Below are 14,979 nucleotides of genomic sequence, written 5' to 3'. Positions count from 1 at the left end.
CATGACCTGAGCCGAGAGCTTAACCAACTGAGTCACCCAGGTGCCCCTGTGGAGTTCCTCTTTAACATGAATACTCTAGTGACAGCAATGAAACAGGATTTTTTTTTTTTTTTTACAAATAGTTTATTGTCAAATTAGTTTCCACATAACACTCAGTGCTCATCCCCATAAGTGTCCTCCTCTATGCCCATCGCCCCCTCCCCCCCACATCCATCAGTCCTCAGTTTTTGTCAGCATTCAAGAGTCTCTCATGGTTTGCCTCTCTCCCTTTCCCCCACCATTTCTGGACCTTGAGGGTGTTATGCTGAGTGAAACAGGATTTTTTAAAAAAAGGTATTTCAATAGTAAAAAATACAATGTTTGCCTTTGGGATGAAACAGAAGTGTACAAAATCTGTATCACAGCAGTGTGTTTTTCTACAAAGCTCCCTCCCACCTAAAGGCAGTCTCAGCTAGGTGAGATACAGTAGTTGCTAATTAAATGATGTGTTTGTAAAGTGACGCCAAAGTTCAGAATGACTTACATAAATTATCAGTGTATTCATTAAAATTTCTCTCTTGCTGAAGTAACAGATGTGTCTTTAGAAAAAAAAGAGAAAAACCTTTAAGATCCCACTTAAAAAAATAAACCTATCAACACTGGGTTTTAGGACAGCTTTGAGATATGAGAGGCAAACAGCTCTCACAACCTTGTGATGTGAGATCAAACAGCTTGACTCAAATGGTAGGAAAACAGGAATATTTGGGAAAGTGGACTCCAAAAAATAGTCATAATGATGGTGGCTTTCTTTTCTTTCTTATGAAGTGTTTTGAAATTATTAGAGAGGACCACATATTCATTTTTCTCTTTCATAATTCTTATGGAAGAAAAACACAGTTAACAGAAGTACAAATATACATGGGCTAACAATTTAATTAACTTATTCTTTAATTTTTTAGTTTTTAAAAAAGTCACCTTAAAGCTAGAAAGCTCAATCAATTCTAATTTACTATCCAAGTTTTCTATTAGAATTTTTAAAATTTTTACTTTTGAGAAAGGGAGAGAGAGAGAAAGAGAGAGACAGAGAAGGAAATACAGAATCTGAAGCAGACTCTTGGCTCTGAGCTGTCAGCACAGAGCCTGATGCAGATTTCGAACTCACGAACTTGAAGATCATGACCTGAGCCAAAGTTGGATGTTTAATCAACTGAGCCACCCAGACACCCCAGTTTTCTGTCTATTTTAGCCAGTGGGCCAATAATGATAAACTGTCAGTGTGGGTGATGATGACTGGGTTGAAGAATGAGAGAAATAGTTAGTAAACCTGGCTGGTTAAACAAAACACATCAAAATTTCACTCCCAGATTCCTAATCTGTTTTTCTTTGTCAGCTCTTACCCTAGGTAAAAATATGTCACATTAATTTGATTTTGTGACAGGATTTCTGTCCTGAAGCTATGATTAAAAATGATCATGACAGCATTCTTTCCTAGACCAATAAAGGAACATTTGGGAGTGAAGGAATGAAGAGAGGGGACACGGACACACACACACACAGGACTAAACCAGCATTTTAATCATCCCTGCAACCACAGAAAACACTACATCCTCTCTTTAACCCCTTATACCTTTATAACTTAATGCCAAGTGGGATGACTGGGCCACCAGATGAGAGCATAAATAAGGTAAATCTGGGGAGTGTGGCCTGATATCCCAGGGGAAAAGCTGCAAACAATCTAAAATGTAGTTGCTAGAATCATATACTAGTTTTAGAACTTAGATGAATTAATTGTATACCAATTAGGGTGGCACAGGTGCTTTTATCAAGCACATTATTTTGTTATTGGAACAGAGATCTACTGACAATGCCAAGGCCTAAAAGTATTAGCCTCTTCACTGTGACGAAAACTCTGATATATCTCAGTACTGAGAAGTGGCCAAAGAGCATAATTGAAACCACCTGAGTCACTGAGTGGATGGAATTTGTTCTGATGTTCCTCTGTGTCTTCACTGACTTTAGCTCTTTTTTCTTGTCTTTTTAAAAAGTTTTTAATACTTATTTTTGAGAGAGAGAGAGAGAAAGATTCAGAAAGAGAGTAAGAGAGAGAATCTCAGCTCTTTTTTCTTGTCTTTTTTAAAAGTTTTAGAAGTTTTTAAAACTTATTTTTGAGAGAGAGAGAGAGAGAGAGAGAGAGAGAGAGACTGACACAAAGAGAGGAAGAGAGAGAATCCCAAGCAGGTCCACACTGTCAGCATGGAGCCTGATGTGGGTCTCGAACTCACAAACTGTGAGAACATGACCCAAGCTGAAACCAAGAGTTGGATGCTTAACTGACTGAGCCATCAGGTGTCCCAGTTTAGTTCTTTTTTCAAGCATAAGTACTTTTAGTTCTCTTTTTGTTTTGGGGGATGAATGATTTGGTTTAACCACAAATTCTCTTATATCACTAGTGCTCTGTGAAAATGGAATGTCTGCTCTGTTAATTGGAGTAATTTTTTGCAAGCTATGTCTCTGTACTTGTAGATTAATTTTCTAAGATATACTGGGTTTCTTCTTAAATAAAATCAATTCCTTTCTAAGCCTTATTCATGGTTCTCTGTACTAAATCTTCACTAATATTACTAGCAGATTACTAGATGGACCATTAATCCATTCAAAACAGCTTTTCTTTTGTTCTCTTATAGATGACTTTGATAATGCAACAGGCTGGAAAAAAAAAACCAGAAAGAAAGCATGGTAGCATAGCGGATAGGTGGGTATGAAGGCCATTATTAAAAATATTTTTGGGGGTGCCTGGGGGACTCAGTTGGTTGAGCATCTGACTTCTGCTCAGGTCATGATCTCACAGTTCACAAGTTCGAGCCCCCTGTCATGCTCTGTACTGACAGCTCAGAGCCTGGAGCCTGCTTCTGATTCTGTGTCTCATTCTCATTCTCTTTCCCTTCCCTGCTCATGCTCTATCTCTCTGTCTCTCAAAAATAAGTAAACATTAAAAAATAAACAAATAAAAAATAAATTTTATCAGAGCACCTGGGTGGTTCAGTTAGTTAAGCCTCCAACTCTTTTTTTTTTTTTTAATGTTTGATTTATTTCTAGGAGAGAGAGAGAGACAGCGTGAGCAGGGGAGGGTCAGAGAATGCAGTTCTTTCTGGGCAATGCATGGGAGGCAGGGAGCCCAAGAGAGACATGGCCTTCTTGCCTCTTGGGCGCTTACAAGTTCCATCCAGTTTTGACTTAATTTGTTGAGGTCAGACAGACATGGCCACCTCAAATGTTGTGTTCTGGAAAAAGTTTCTCACAGTTAATAGCTAAATTATTGTTCTTTTATATTCAGTATAAAATTACATTTTATGTTAACTTCATTCATCTCCATCATAGTCTTAGAAAAGACACACTAAACAATAAGGACCTGATCACATGTGTTTATTGGGAAAAAAAACAACAACAACTAGAATTTCCTTTCCATTCACACTACCTTATAAATTTAGATTCTCTGAACCTATTAATTTTTTTTTCAACTTTAGCTTCCAGGAAGATGCTCCTCAATTAATAGGAAATATCTTAGGGACACAAGACCTAGAAGAAGGCACATGGCTTAGAATGGCCAGAAAATATCACCACCAATAGAATGAAAAGCTCACTGCGCTAGCTCTCTTCTTCTTCAAGTCAGCCCCATATTCCTCCTTTAAAAATCTTTCAAAGATAAATTTTACTCCCTAAACCATTTTTATAGATCAAAACCACATTCCACAGAAAATCAGGTAGCAGCATCTATAAATCTCCGGCCCCAGGGAGACAACTGAGAATCTCAATATAATAGTAGTGGAAACATTTTGTATCCTATACACATTGAAAAAAACTTTCTCCCAGTAAAAGGTGAATAAACGAAAATGAGATAGAAGTGCTTCAGCTGAAGTTAAAAGGTATTTGCAATTATAAATTTTCAACACACAAAAAAATAGTTGATTATTTAATAAAGAATGCTTAGGACAAGTGTGACCTGTTTGTCCTGTCTATGATAAGAATAATCAGCACTGATTTAAGTATGCTTTTGCTATTTAGTAATATGCATTTAAAATATGTTCAGTGGAATAAATATAAGTGCTATGCACAGCATGGGAGATAGCAATTACTTACCCTGTAGGCTGGCTCTCAAATTCTTCTGACCATTGCTCTTGAATATCCTCCGTAGAAAGATCTACATCCCGGGTGGTGGCAAAATTGAACTCGCTGCCTTCATTTCCATGGAAATAAATGGAATTCCCATCTGACTGACAGCTATGCTGTAGATGAAAAGAGAGCATGGGGTGGCTGTTGAATTGGTTTTGTAGCTGTATCTTCTTACTCATGTATAATTAGAGTTTTTAGAGAAGTCATTATATTATTCCCTCTATGACAGACTCTTAAATCAGAGGAGGTTGTTACCTCTTTTTTTGGCTTATTTAATTCAATTACAATTTCTTTCTAACTTATTAAGTTATTACAAAAAAGGAGTCAAGAGGCCATTTGAGCTTTGTCACTTCAGCCTTCGTATGAAACAAGAATATTTTAATTGGCATAATTTCCCATCTTTGCCCAGTCCTTGTCATGGGAATTAAGTGTGATAATGACTTGTCATATATTTTCAATACCATGCTTATGGGCTAAATCACACTGACCTTTTCAATATTCTATATATTTCTGGCTTGCCATTCACACCTTTCACAATTTGTCTGTAAATGGAATGTGAGTGGAAGAGCCAGCTAATCAAAACAGGGAATACAGAAAAGGTCAAAGTAATCCCTGATATGATCGTATATTCTCAGCTACTTTTTGAGTAAAAGTTTCTGACAAGACCTAAGTAGTGCGTGATGCTTACAATAAGGAGCTGGAAAATCAAAATCTCTGTTATTCTCCCAAAGAGCACAAGGTTTACAAAGAATAAAAAAAAAAGAGTTTCTTGTGATTTTTTTTAACCCATATTTTTTCAGCTTAAAGTGAATAGTCAAAGGTAAGATCAAAATCTGAGAAAACTGAATGTTTACTTTTTAAAAAAATGTAACTTTTTATCAACTAGTTTTTGGTAATAAGTCAAGTATACATAAATACTAGTAAAAGAAAGGTCAAACATTCTTTTAAGCGCTATATACTTTCAAAATGAAATAGAAAGGAAGAAAAGTAATTGGATAGAAAATATTCGGTCTTTGGGGCACCTGGGTGGCTCAGTTGGTTAAGCGTCCGACTTTGGCTCAGGTCATGATCTCACAGTTCATGGGTTTGAGCCCTTCGTTGGGCTCTGTGCTGGAACCTGTTTCAGAGCCTGGAGCCTGTTTCAGATTCTGTATCTCCCTCTCTCTCTGACCCTCCCCTGCTTATGCTGTCTCTCTCGCGCGCGTGCGTGCTCTCTCTCTCTCTCTCAGAAATAAATAAAACATTAAAAAAATTAAAAAAAAAAAGAAAATATTCGGTCCAGAGACTAAATTATTTTAGAGCAGGGATCATGTACATTTCATTCCTTGCTGTAAACACAATACTTGGCTTATAGTAGAAATTAAAAAATATTTGTTGAATAATTCAATAAATGAATGATATGGGCTATGTCTTTTCAAGTAATCAATCTTTTATGGAGCACTCACCATGTAGAAGGCATTAAGGAAGGCATTGGTGAAAGGGGTTTATAACGAAGTAGTATAATACATAGTCTTGGCTCTCGAAAAATCCCAGTCTCATTGAGAGATATCAAAGATAGGTCTCAATGCTAGACAGCAGATGGTAAGTGCTAATGAATGAGAGAAGGTAGGAATCACTGTCCAGGGCTGGTCTAAATGCATAGGCTTCATGGATGAACAGGTCTTCAAATTGCTTTAGTATAGATAAAAATCCAAGTTGAATGAACTTGGAATCCATATGAATGAACAACAAAGGTAATAAGTAGGCAAGATCTGGCTGGAGACTGAGAGTAAAAATCTAAAGTAGTAGTCTGAGAGATCTCTAGAATATTCTGTTGGGAGTGATGTCCTAGAATAGGAGAGTAATGTGTGCAAAGAAATGTTTTGTAGTAATTAAACTGGCTATAGCTGGCAAAATCAATTGAAGGAATAATCAGAGTACTCTAATGAAAGAGTAAATAAAGCTTCCAGAAGCTTCCAGAAGTTCAAGAGATTCAGAGCATATGATCTTGGGGGAGTCATTTCACAGTGCTAACACATAAGGCACACCCACGGATCCTGTCGTCATCTTAGATAATACTGTAATGTACAGCATGCATCACCTGCCTGAGACTCTTCTTCACGCCACAGTGAATACACATTATTCATGGATGCTAAACTGAGCTCATAATATGTGATCCTTAACCCACACAAACTGATCAAAACTAGGGTTCGTTTATTTAAGAGTAAACAGAAACTGTCAAGGGGTAAAACCCAAAGATCTACTACTATTATCCTGTAAACACTCCAAAGCTAACTGGAATAACAAACATTAGTTTCCTAATAAATCCACTGAACTCTAAATAACCTATTTCACAATTATCTTCACATTCTGGAATCCGGAACAACTGTCACTTAATGTCTATCAGGAATTAATATAAGGACTCCGGTATCAATGCAAAGGACACATGTAGTCATTGTCTAAGAAAAAGCCATACATGAAATATCTATGTGTGTGAAAATAGAGTAATTTAATTACAATTTAAAAGGACATATTTACATAAGAAGAGTGATGACTTAACATGAAACCTCGGTCATTTCTGGCTAAATACCAATTTAATTATTTAAATTTTGGTTCCATTTGCTTCAGAATTGTTTGTTAATATTTTAAGACTATGTTACAATTGTTTTGCGACTCTTCAAAAATTTATATTAAGATATTTGATATATATTTTAATTTAGTTGAGTTAGAAAATTTAGGTAAAAAAAGTCATTATAAAACTAGATACTGTTTAACTGCATATTGTTAAACTTATTTCAAAAAATTAAAATCAGTTGGTGCTTTAGAAAAATAGAAATAATTTTAAAGGATTTTTTGTTAGTTATTTTGCTGTTACGAAACACATTTGGTAGTTGAATAGACCATTTGTAATTATATAATTATAGAAAATTATCTACCAAATATACATTTTTGACACTGTAATTACAGTAGTGCCAGCATATGAAACACAAGTAACAGTTACCATATCAAGAATAAATAAATCAATTTGAAAAAAATAGTAACATTCACCTTACTTGCACGTTAATCAATTTTCATGCTACTATGATAGGATCTAAAAGCTAGTAGGATCTGTTTTTGGCAAGTTTCCATGAAGGATATAATGGCATGGTTTTTAGCTGTTTTATTATTTCAATAGGGAAGGAGCTGTTCCTTAACAGCATGTAGGAAAAGAATAATAATGCCAAATCTAAACTCAAACAAACAGGGCAGTGGTTTCTAAGTCAGTGTTAGTCATCGCACTGCAAGTCTCCTAATCCTGTCTGTCAGGTTTAAGAGAAGATTCACAGTGAGCTCCATTCTCCCTTCCTAAATAGGCCCAAAGTCCACTGGGTGTAGAGAGGAGGAAGTACTAATCTTTAAATGTTCTCTTCTTCATAGTCTTAGTGCTGCAACACGTTACCAAAAAAAAGGTTGTGACACATGCAAAGTAAACAGCCACAGCCCAGCAGGAGGCGGCTCAACCTCCCCTAGTCCATAGCACTATGCGGCTGTCATTTTCTGGGCAGCAGGGCCTGGAGATGCACAGAACACACACACACAGCAACGGATGGCTCCCTGACTCCCCACCGTGCTGAAGAGAGCAAGACACAATTTCTGTTTCTGCCATTCTGAGCAGAGCCCAGTGCATTCAAGGTTTGGAGTCAGGGTAATGCAAAACAGCAAGGTAATATTGGGCCTATAAAATAGGGGGTAGTTGGTGTGAAACTGGTGTGTTCCTGAGCCATCTGAGCAGGAATAAGCCTACTGAGAAGTTGACTATATACAGAATCCTGTATTTAAGAATCCTGTGAAAGGGGGGCACCTGGGCCACTCAGTCAGTTAAGCATCTGACTTCAGTTCAGGACATGATCTCATGGTTCGTGGGTTCGATCCCCGGCTCTGTGCTGACAGCTTGGAGCCTGGAGCCTCTTTCAGATTCTGTGTCTCCCTCTCTCCCTGCCCCTCCCTTGCTGTGCTCTATCTCTTTCTCGAAAATAAATAAATATTAAAAAAAAAAAAAAGAAGAAGAGGAAAGAAAAGAATCCTGTGAAAGGTAGGGGGACAGTTTAGGGTTCTCATTCTGAGGATTCCTAAATCAATTACAAGGCAAGTTAGAGTTTCATGTGATTTCTATTTTAGGATTGGCCACAGGGGCTCAAAATCTTAGAATGGGCTTGGTTTCCCAGATATTCTCCAAGCTAAGAATGTATGCCTGAATGCATCTGGATTGGGATAGAATCCCTGGACCGCTGCTTGTTTGATATTGCATCTCTGCCTCTGGATGGCGATCCATGGCGTGCTTGGTTATGGGGTTGCTCGAGCCCTCCCCTAAAATTTACTTCATTAATTCGGCACTTACAGGAATTGAGGAGATGAAGATTGGAAAAGAACAAAATACTAGACACCAAACACAATCAAGATGGCAAAGAATGAAAACTCAGTTGCTATCCATCCTTGAGGAGTTTGAGGATTGGAATCAGAAGGTATGTTCCAACTCATTTGCTCTACTTAATAGCTACATGGTTTTGCACAAGTCAGTTGCCCCTCTGAGCCTCAGTTTCTCAAGCTATAGAATAGTATCAATAATATCTATTCCCTATAGGTGCTGTTAGAAACACAATACTACATATGGAAGTGTGTTTTTGAAACTTCTGTGTGGTATAAAATAATCACCATTTTATTTCTGGATATGCATTTTTTCCAAAAATAAGCTATTATATTCCATACTCTTAGCAGCAGGTGATAGAGAAATAGAAACATATTTAAATCTATTTTTAATTGTGTTTCTCATTAGAATAGTCATTAAAATTCTTCAGATCAACTTAAAACCTTTAGTAAAATGTAAAAGAATATGACCCACAAGATCATATGGCAAAAATACTGCAAACATTCATTCACTTTAAGGGCAGATAGAACAATCAATTAGATTCAAAAGCTCTCCAAATTTTGGCAGATTACCAAAAATTCTGAGGACAGGAAAATTTAGTAATGCAAGAAACTTGTTTCCACTTTTCTTACAGATGAACTTGCACTGTATAATATCAGTAAACTATATTTAAAGTCCAAGCAAAACGTGCATTGAAAGTATGGAAAGAATTTCAGGAAATTGCTCTCAGTGATTTTAATACCCAGCTGTTCTTGTTCAGCATCTATTCAAATTCATGTCATTTACATGCAATAGCAATAAAAATCTAAACCAGTTCAAAGGACAATTAAATGTCTAACTTTGCAAAATATATGAGCTCTTGATATGATAAAAACAAGAATATTTTGGAATTCAGGAGTACTTTGAGTATACTAAAAATCTATCAGAATTTTTTTGAGCAAATGATCATAAAATTTTACTTCCTGAGTCATAGCTTTTGACTGACTTATGGGGACTATGTATTAGGTAACTATAATTGAATTCGGGGCAAGATAAAGGTATAAATTCTGAAGATGGCTCTAAATATTTCTATTTCTAGCCTTCCTAAGGTACATTAATTATGATACTAATTATAATTATTTTTACTTTGTGCCATTATTTTAGCACTGATCAATGACATAAACTTTATACTTCTGAGTACTAGAGATCTCCAGTTTTTAAAAATCTCTTAAATATAGTCCTTATTTATTTGTATTTGTCAATTGGAAACTATTTTCCTACTTTGCAGTTAAGTGGGTTTCCTTTACTTGAAAGGCAGAACACAGTGTAGCTAGGTGACAAGAATTTGCCATTCAGAAAAGCATCAACAGGAAACATCAGTGCAAATTCCTCAATATAACAAGTCCTTGGCCACAATTCAGGGCAACATTTTTCTAAGGTTGCTGCCTATACTCTGCTGAAAACAGTAATGGCTTCACCTCTGTACTTGTAAAAGTACTTGCAATCGCCCCCACCATAGTTTAATTAGGTTTTCCTCAAAGATGAACACTGAGGCCCCTCTTACCTCCTCCCTGGGGTCTAATGGCCCCGAGGATTCTTTTCAGGCGTCTGTAAGGTTACAATTTATTTTTTTTGACGATATTCTTTTTTGTTGGAATGAGTATATGGGGCATTTGGGCAATGCCAGCTTGCAGGGAGCTGGTGGCAGATGGAATGAAATCTGCCTGGTATGGCTTCCCCTCCACATGCGCAGAGAGCCATCCATTTCCTCCATTAAGGAGTTGTCACTCAGCCCACCCAGCTGGAAGACCATTTTTGATAGCCAAGCTGGCTGGTGGCAGACAATTCAGATACAAAGTGCACTTTAAAAGGAAGCTAAAACATCATTTGTAGGAAAATTGAAAATGCATGGCTTCCACCACAGCCAATTTTTTAATGACTGTAATATTTTAAGTGATTATTTTTGCCACTTCAGATTGCTCCTTAGAGAGAGGTTTTTTAATTAAAATCTAGGCAATGCAAATAGATGAGATGTGAGGAGCAGAGGAAAGAGAAATAAGATGAATAAAATTAATTAAAATAGCATTGTTGGCAGAGTCGTAAATTAGCCAATGTCTGGCTGGAAATAAAATATATTGGTACAGGAGTTTCTGGATTAAAGTGAGATGTGTGATAGAGTGATTGGAAATCGACTGACTTATAGCCTGCACATCACCGTGCTTCCTAAGCCTTTCACTGTGCTATTATCACATAGAAATACATATTTTCTACATCCTGGTTCAATGGTCTTTAAAGGTACAGACTTTTTTTTTTTAATATTTTTTATTTATTTCTAGGAGAGAGAGACAGCGTGAGCAGGGGAGGGTCAGAGAGAGAGGGAGTCACAGACTCTGAAACAGGCTCCAGGCTCTGAGCTGGCAGTCAGCACAGAGCCCGACGCGGGGCTCGAACCCATGAACCGCGAGATCATGACCTAAGCGAAAGTTGGACGCTTAACAGACTAAAGCCACCCAGGCGCCCCTAAAGGTACAGACTTTCATGTGGTATTTAAAAAGTCAAAATAGGAAAAGAATGATTTCTCTCATAAGGCAAAATGAATTTCTGTCATTTTCCACATATTCAATTTCTAGGTAAGTTAACGCCAGTTAAAAAACCAAAAACTTGGCCATGAACACAGTCCAGGTGCAGGAGGGCTGAAGTGCATTTTCTCTAGTCAACACAATAGATTCAACCATGGTGAGTGAATTTTAGGGAGCTTAAAGAGTACTTTTTTTTCTCATTATTTTCTGGATTCATTTAGCATTCACATTTGAACCACTTTGTACCAAGATTCATAAAGATTCAATTTATGGTATATTTTGTGACATGTGTATAATTACTTGGCAATAGTTATGACAACTCTAAAATGGCAATAGTGACAGATTTGAATTGGAGTAATGAGAGTAAGAATAACAATGTAAAATTCCATAGGGCAGTTGTTAACCTTGTCTATGGGGATCAACTTGACTTTCACAGGGTCTGAGGTTTTCAGACTTGCCTTCTCGAATTAAGGCCGAGGATGCCAGGCACAATTGGGAGGCTGCAAGAGACTGGGGAACGAAAGGGCTGGCTTTATAGTAAAACATACTTGGCTATGAAAACCAAAACAGTTTGATCTTGGGGAACCCATTTGGCCTCTCTGGCTGTTTTTTCATCTGTAAAATGGGAGTAATGGTGAGGATTAGATGAGATACTGTAGGTAGCATGACTATAAAGACTAGTCAATCTCAGGAAATCAGCAAATTGCCCCCATCTTCATTCATTCACTTAACAAACCTCACTTTAATTAATTAGTGATTAAATGTGTCAGCTTCAGACCAAAACAAACAAATAAAAGGGTGCATCAGTCAGGGAGGCTCTTGGGACTTGTTTAAACAGCTATTTTCAGTAGACTTTATCAAAATGACTGGAGTCCATGTTATTGCCACCCTTGTCATGGTGATTTGGCTCAATTCCATGTTTCACTAATGCTATTCCACATTAATTACTGTACAAATAGGCAGCATTGGAGGGAAATTGTGAAAAGCACACTACTTATGTTTAACCCTTCATCCCCAAAGTACTCTTATTAGCTTGACAAATTATATTCTGGCTCATTCTACAATGTCATGCATCCACCTCTTGGGGGAAACATGACAATAAGAGCAAGGCAATCCAAAGTGAAGAACATCCCAAGCAAAGGGAATTTAGGTAGACAGCATGCAATTAACCAAGCTGGAATCTGGCCAGAAAGTCAGCATTAACATTCCGATTCTTAATGGGAAAAGACATGGGAACATGGTCTAGCCACAAGTCTTACTGAGCTCAGGTTTATCCTCATTAGAGAGCCGGGACTGAAATCCCTCAAGTTACACTCCAGATAGTTTCCAGTACAGCGACTTGCAAAGGACATTTCTGGAAAGCTTATCTGATTTCCTCCTATTTGCCCTTGTACTCTAAAAAATATAACCATTGAACAGATTGTTGAAAACTTTTTCTGGGGTGCTTAATTTCTGTAGGATGACTTGGTCATGATAGGAGACAGACATTGATCTGCCAGGGGAACACAGCCCCCGAAATGCACGTTTTAAAAGTGAATCCTGCCTTAAGTGCGATCATTCTTTCTGCCATTTGTCTAAAGATTTTTTTTCATTAGCCTCAAATTGCATTAAGACTCTATAGTTTCAAAAAAAAATTATATTTTTCATAATTCAGACATAATAACCTTTATTCTCCATTAACAATTCAACAATCTGTGACAAAAGTGTTAGGTGATGGCAGAATCTCAGAATGAAAACTCCAGTTCTTATTCAGGACTGGAGATTTGCCTCACACCCACTGGGACAATGAATTTGGCAAATGCTTAATGTACAAGAGCTATAAGAAAATTAATAGACTCTCCTGTTCTGACTTAATGCTTCTCCTTAATGGGTTGTTGATTTACCTAATGGCTGTTGTCTTCATTAGGGCCTTTGGTGTTTGTTAAACAGGAAAATTGTCTTATTATTCCATATTTATCAACAGTAGATATAGTAAAAAGAAGGCAATCTGTTTAAATGGAAGTTGTAATAGAGACAAGATTAACGTATGACCCTTCTAAATTCTCTGTAAACTTAATGATTCTAAATCCCTGGCATAAATTGAAAAAGTTTAAAAAGTACTTTTTAAGGAAATTTGTTTTAAATACATGGGATTGTATCACAGCCTATTCTAAAGGACAAAGCTTCAGAACAGAGTCTGTGACATTTAACTTTGATTTACTTCTCACCACAAGTTGACATAAATGTGGAGAAGGAGTAATCTGGAATTCTTAGCTATCCACACAATGAACTAGGGTAATAAATAGAGAAAGATTAGCAGGTTCAGGCACAGCAATCAGAGTGGGAAGATTTCTTAAAAATAAAAAATAGGGCGAACAGCACCTATCTGACAGTGATCTGCATTTAATCTGTGGGTCAATTCCAGAGTTGACAGAAGCCAGTGATTTATGCCTTTGCAAGACGAGAGTAACCAGGACAGCTGAGCAGATATAAACATTTATTAATGGTGAGTGAGCAAAACACACATACACACTCTCTCTCTCTCTCCCTCTCACACACACACACACACACACACACACACACACACACGTATACACAGTACCAAAGAGACATGAATGATTCATGCTTTCAAAATACAAATTTTGGCTGCCACCAAAGATGAGAACAAACAAACAAAATGTTAGCACCTACTTGACTAATACTTGCCTCCATGGTATATAGATTCATTTGGAGACTCTGCTCTCATGGGGTACTATTAAAGTATGAGGAAAACAGGAAAAAGAAATTGAAAAAAACAAAAACAAGAAACTTGCTCACAGCTCTTTCCTCATCATTTTCCCCTGGGTTCTCCTGTGAGTGCTTCCTTGATCTCTGCAGCCCTTCTCTTTGATGGTGAGTTTCAGAAAGAAGGACACAGCAGCTCCCGGCTGGTCATCCAGAAACTTACATTTAGTGTTTCTCTTTGAATCTGAAATTAAGGATGTTCTCAGATTGCAGGATGTATGTTTGAGGAGCTGGAAAGAGATGACTTTGGTGGATTTGTCCAGATGTTTCCAAGAGTGACTAAGGAAAATGGAGCACTGGCCCTCCATTTACAGACACCCTATGTTTATCTACTGTAGACTTAAAACTTGGATAATAAGGCCTTCCTCATAGTTCTGGCACCTACGAAGCATTCATGAAACACCATCATCACTATTACTCCTATTATTGTTGCTACTATGATTTATCAACACAGGGCTCCTATTATTATTTATTATGATCTAGTATCCATGCTAGTGTAAGTATCATTCCTGGATATGAGAATCCTACCCAAGGTGAAATGCTGATCCTTGAGACTACATGTCTTAACTGGAAAGGGCTAAAAAATCGGTTCACTTCCCTTAAACCTTGATGGTAAAACCAAGACCACTGTCATAGAGCTGGAGCACCAGAATCTGCCTTAAGATTAATCATTCCCATGCTTCAGGCATGAGGAATGTGGCACAGACACCCAAAGTCACCTACCAGAGAGGCACTACCGCATGATGGCAGCCATGGTAGTGACAGTTTTTCCATCGACTGCAGATAAACTGGCAGAGTGTCCTCTGTATCTTTTGAATAGGAACAACCAACAATTCTCGATTATTCTAGAAATCATATATAAAAGCTGAAAAGGGATGCAATATTCTGTAAATGAAGGGAAAATCATCTTAACCAATAATTATGACAGGTGATTCAATACTGAGTGGGCTTCAGTCGGCTTGCCTTGGGAGTCCATGATCTGCTTACTCTGGGAGATTGCTAATGAGGGTGGGACTCTGGGGAGCTTTTTAACTTGCAGCACTGTATTTATTGGCATTTAGAGCCCCACCTACTTGGTCATGAACAAAGGGTTGCTTAGGGATTTGTGGGAAATAGAACATTATG

General features: G+C 37.4%; 1 protein-coding gene across 2 annotated transcripts in view; it reads right to left on the bottom strand.

The window, feature by feature from the left end:
- The window catches only part of RELN (reelin), a 527,959-nt gene that overhangs the window by 202,822 nt on the left and 310,158 nt on the right, over positions 1–14,979 (bottom strand). For both annotated transcript variants that reach the window (XM_077746923.1, XM_077746922.1), the window contains exon 11: positions 4,117–4,262. In XM_077746923.1, coding sequence (XP_077603049.1) covers positions 4,117–4,262 — 146 coding nt within the window. The remainder of the gene's footprint in view (positions 1–4,116; positions 4,263–14,979) is intronic.

The sequence above is a fragment of the Crocuta crocuta genome, unplaced genomic scaffold (genome assembly GCF_008692635.1).
Source record: "Crocuta crocuta isolate KB4526 unplaced genomic scaffold, BGI_CrCroc_1.0 scaffold396, whole genome shotgun sequence".
Lineage (NCBI taxonomy): Eukaryota > Metazoa > Chordata > Mammalia > Carnivora > Hyaenidae > Crocuta > Crocuta crocuta.
The sequence above is the reverse complement of the archived record's forward strand: the minus strand, read 5'-3'. Positions and strand labels throughout refer to the sequence as shown.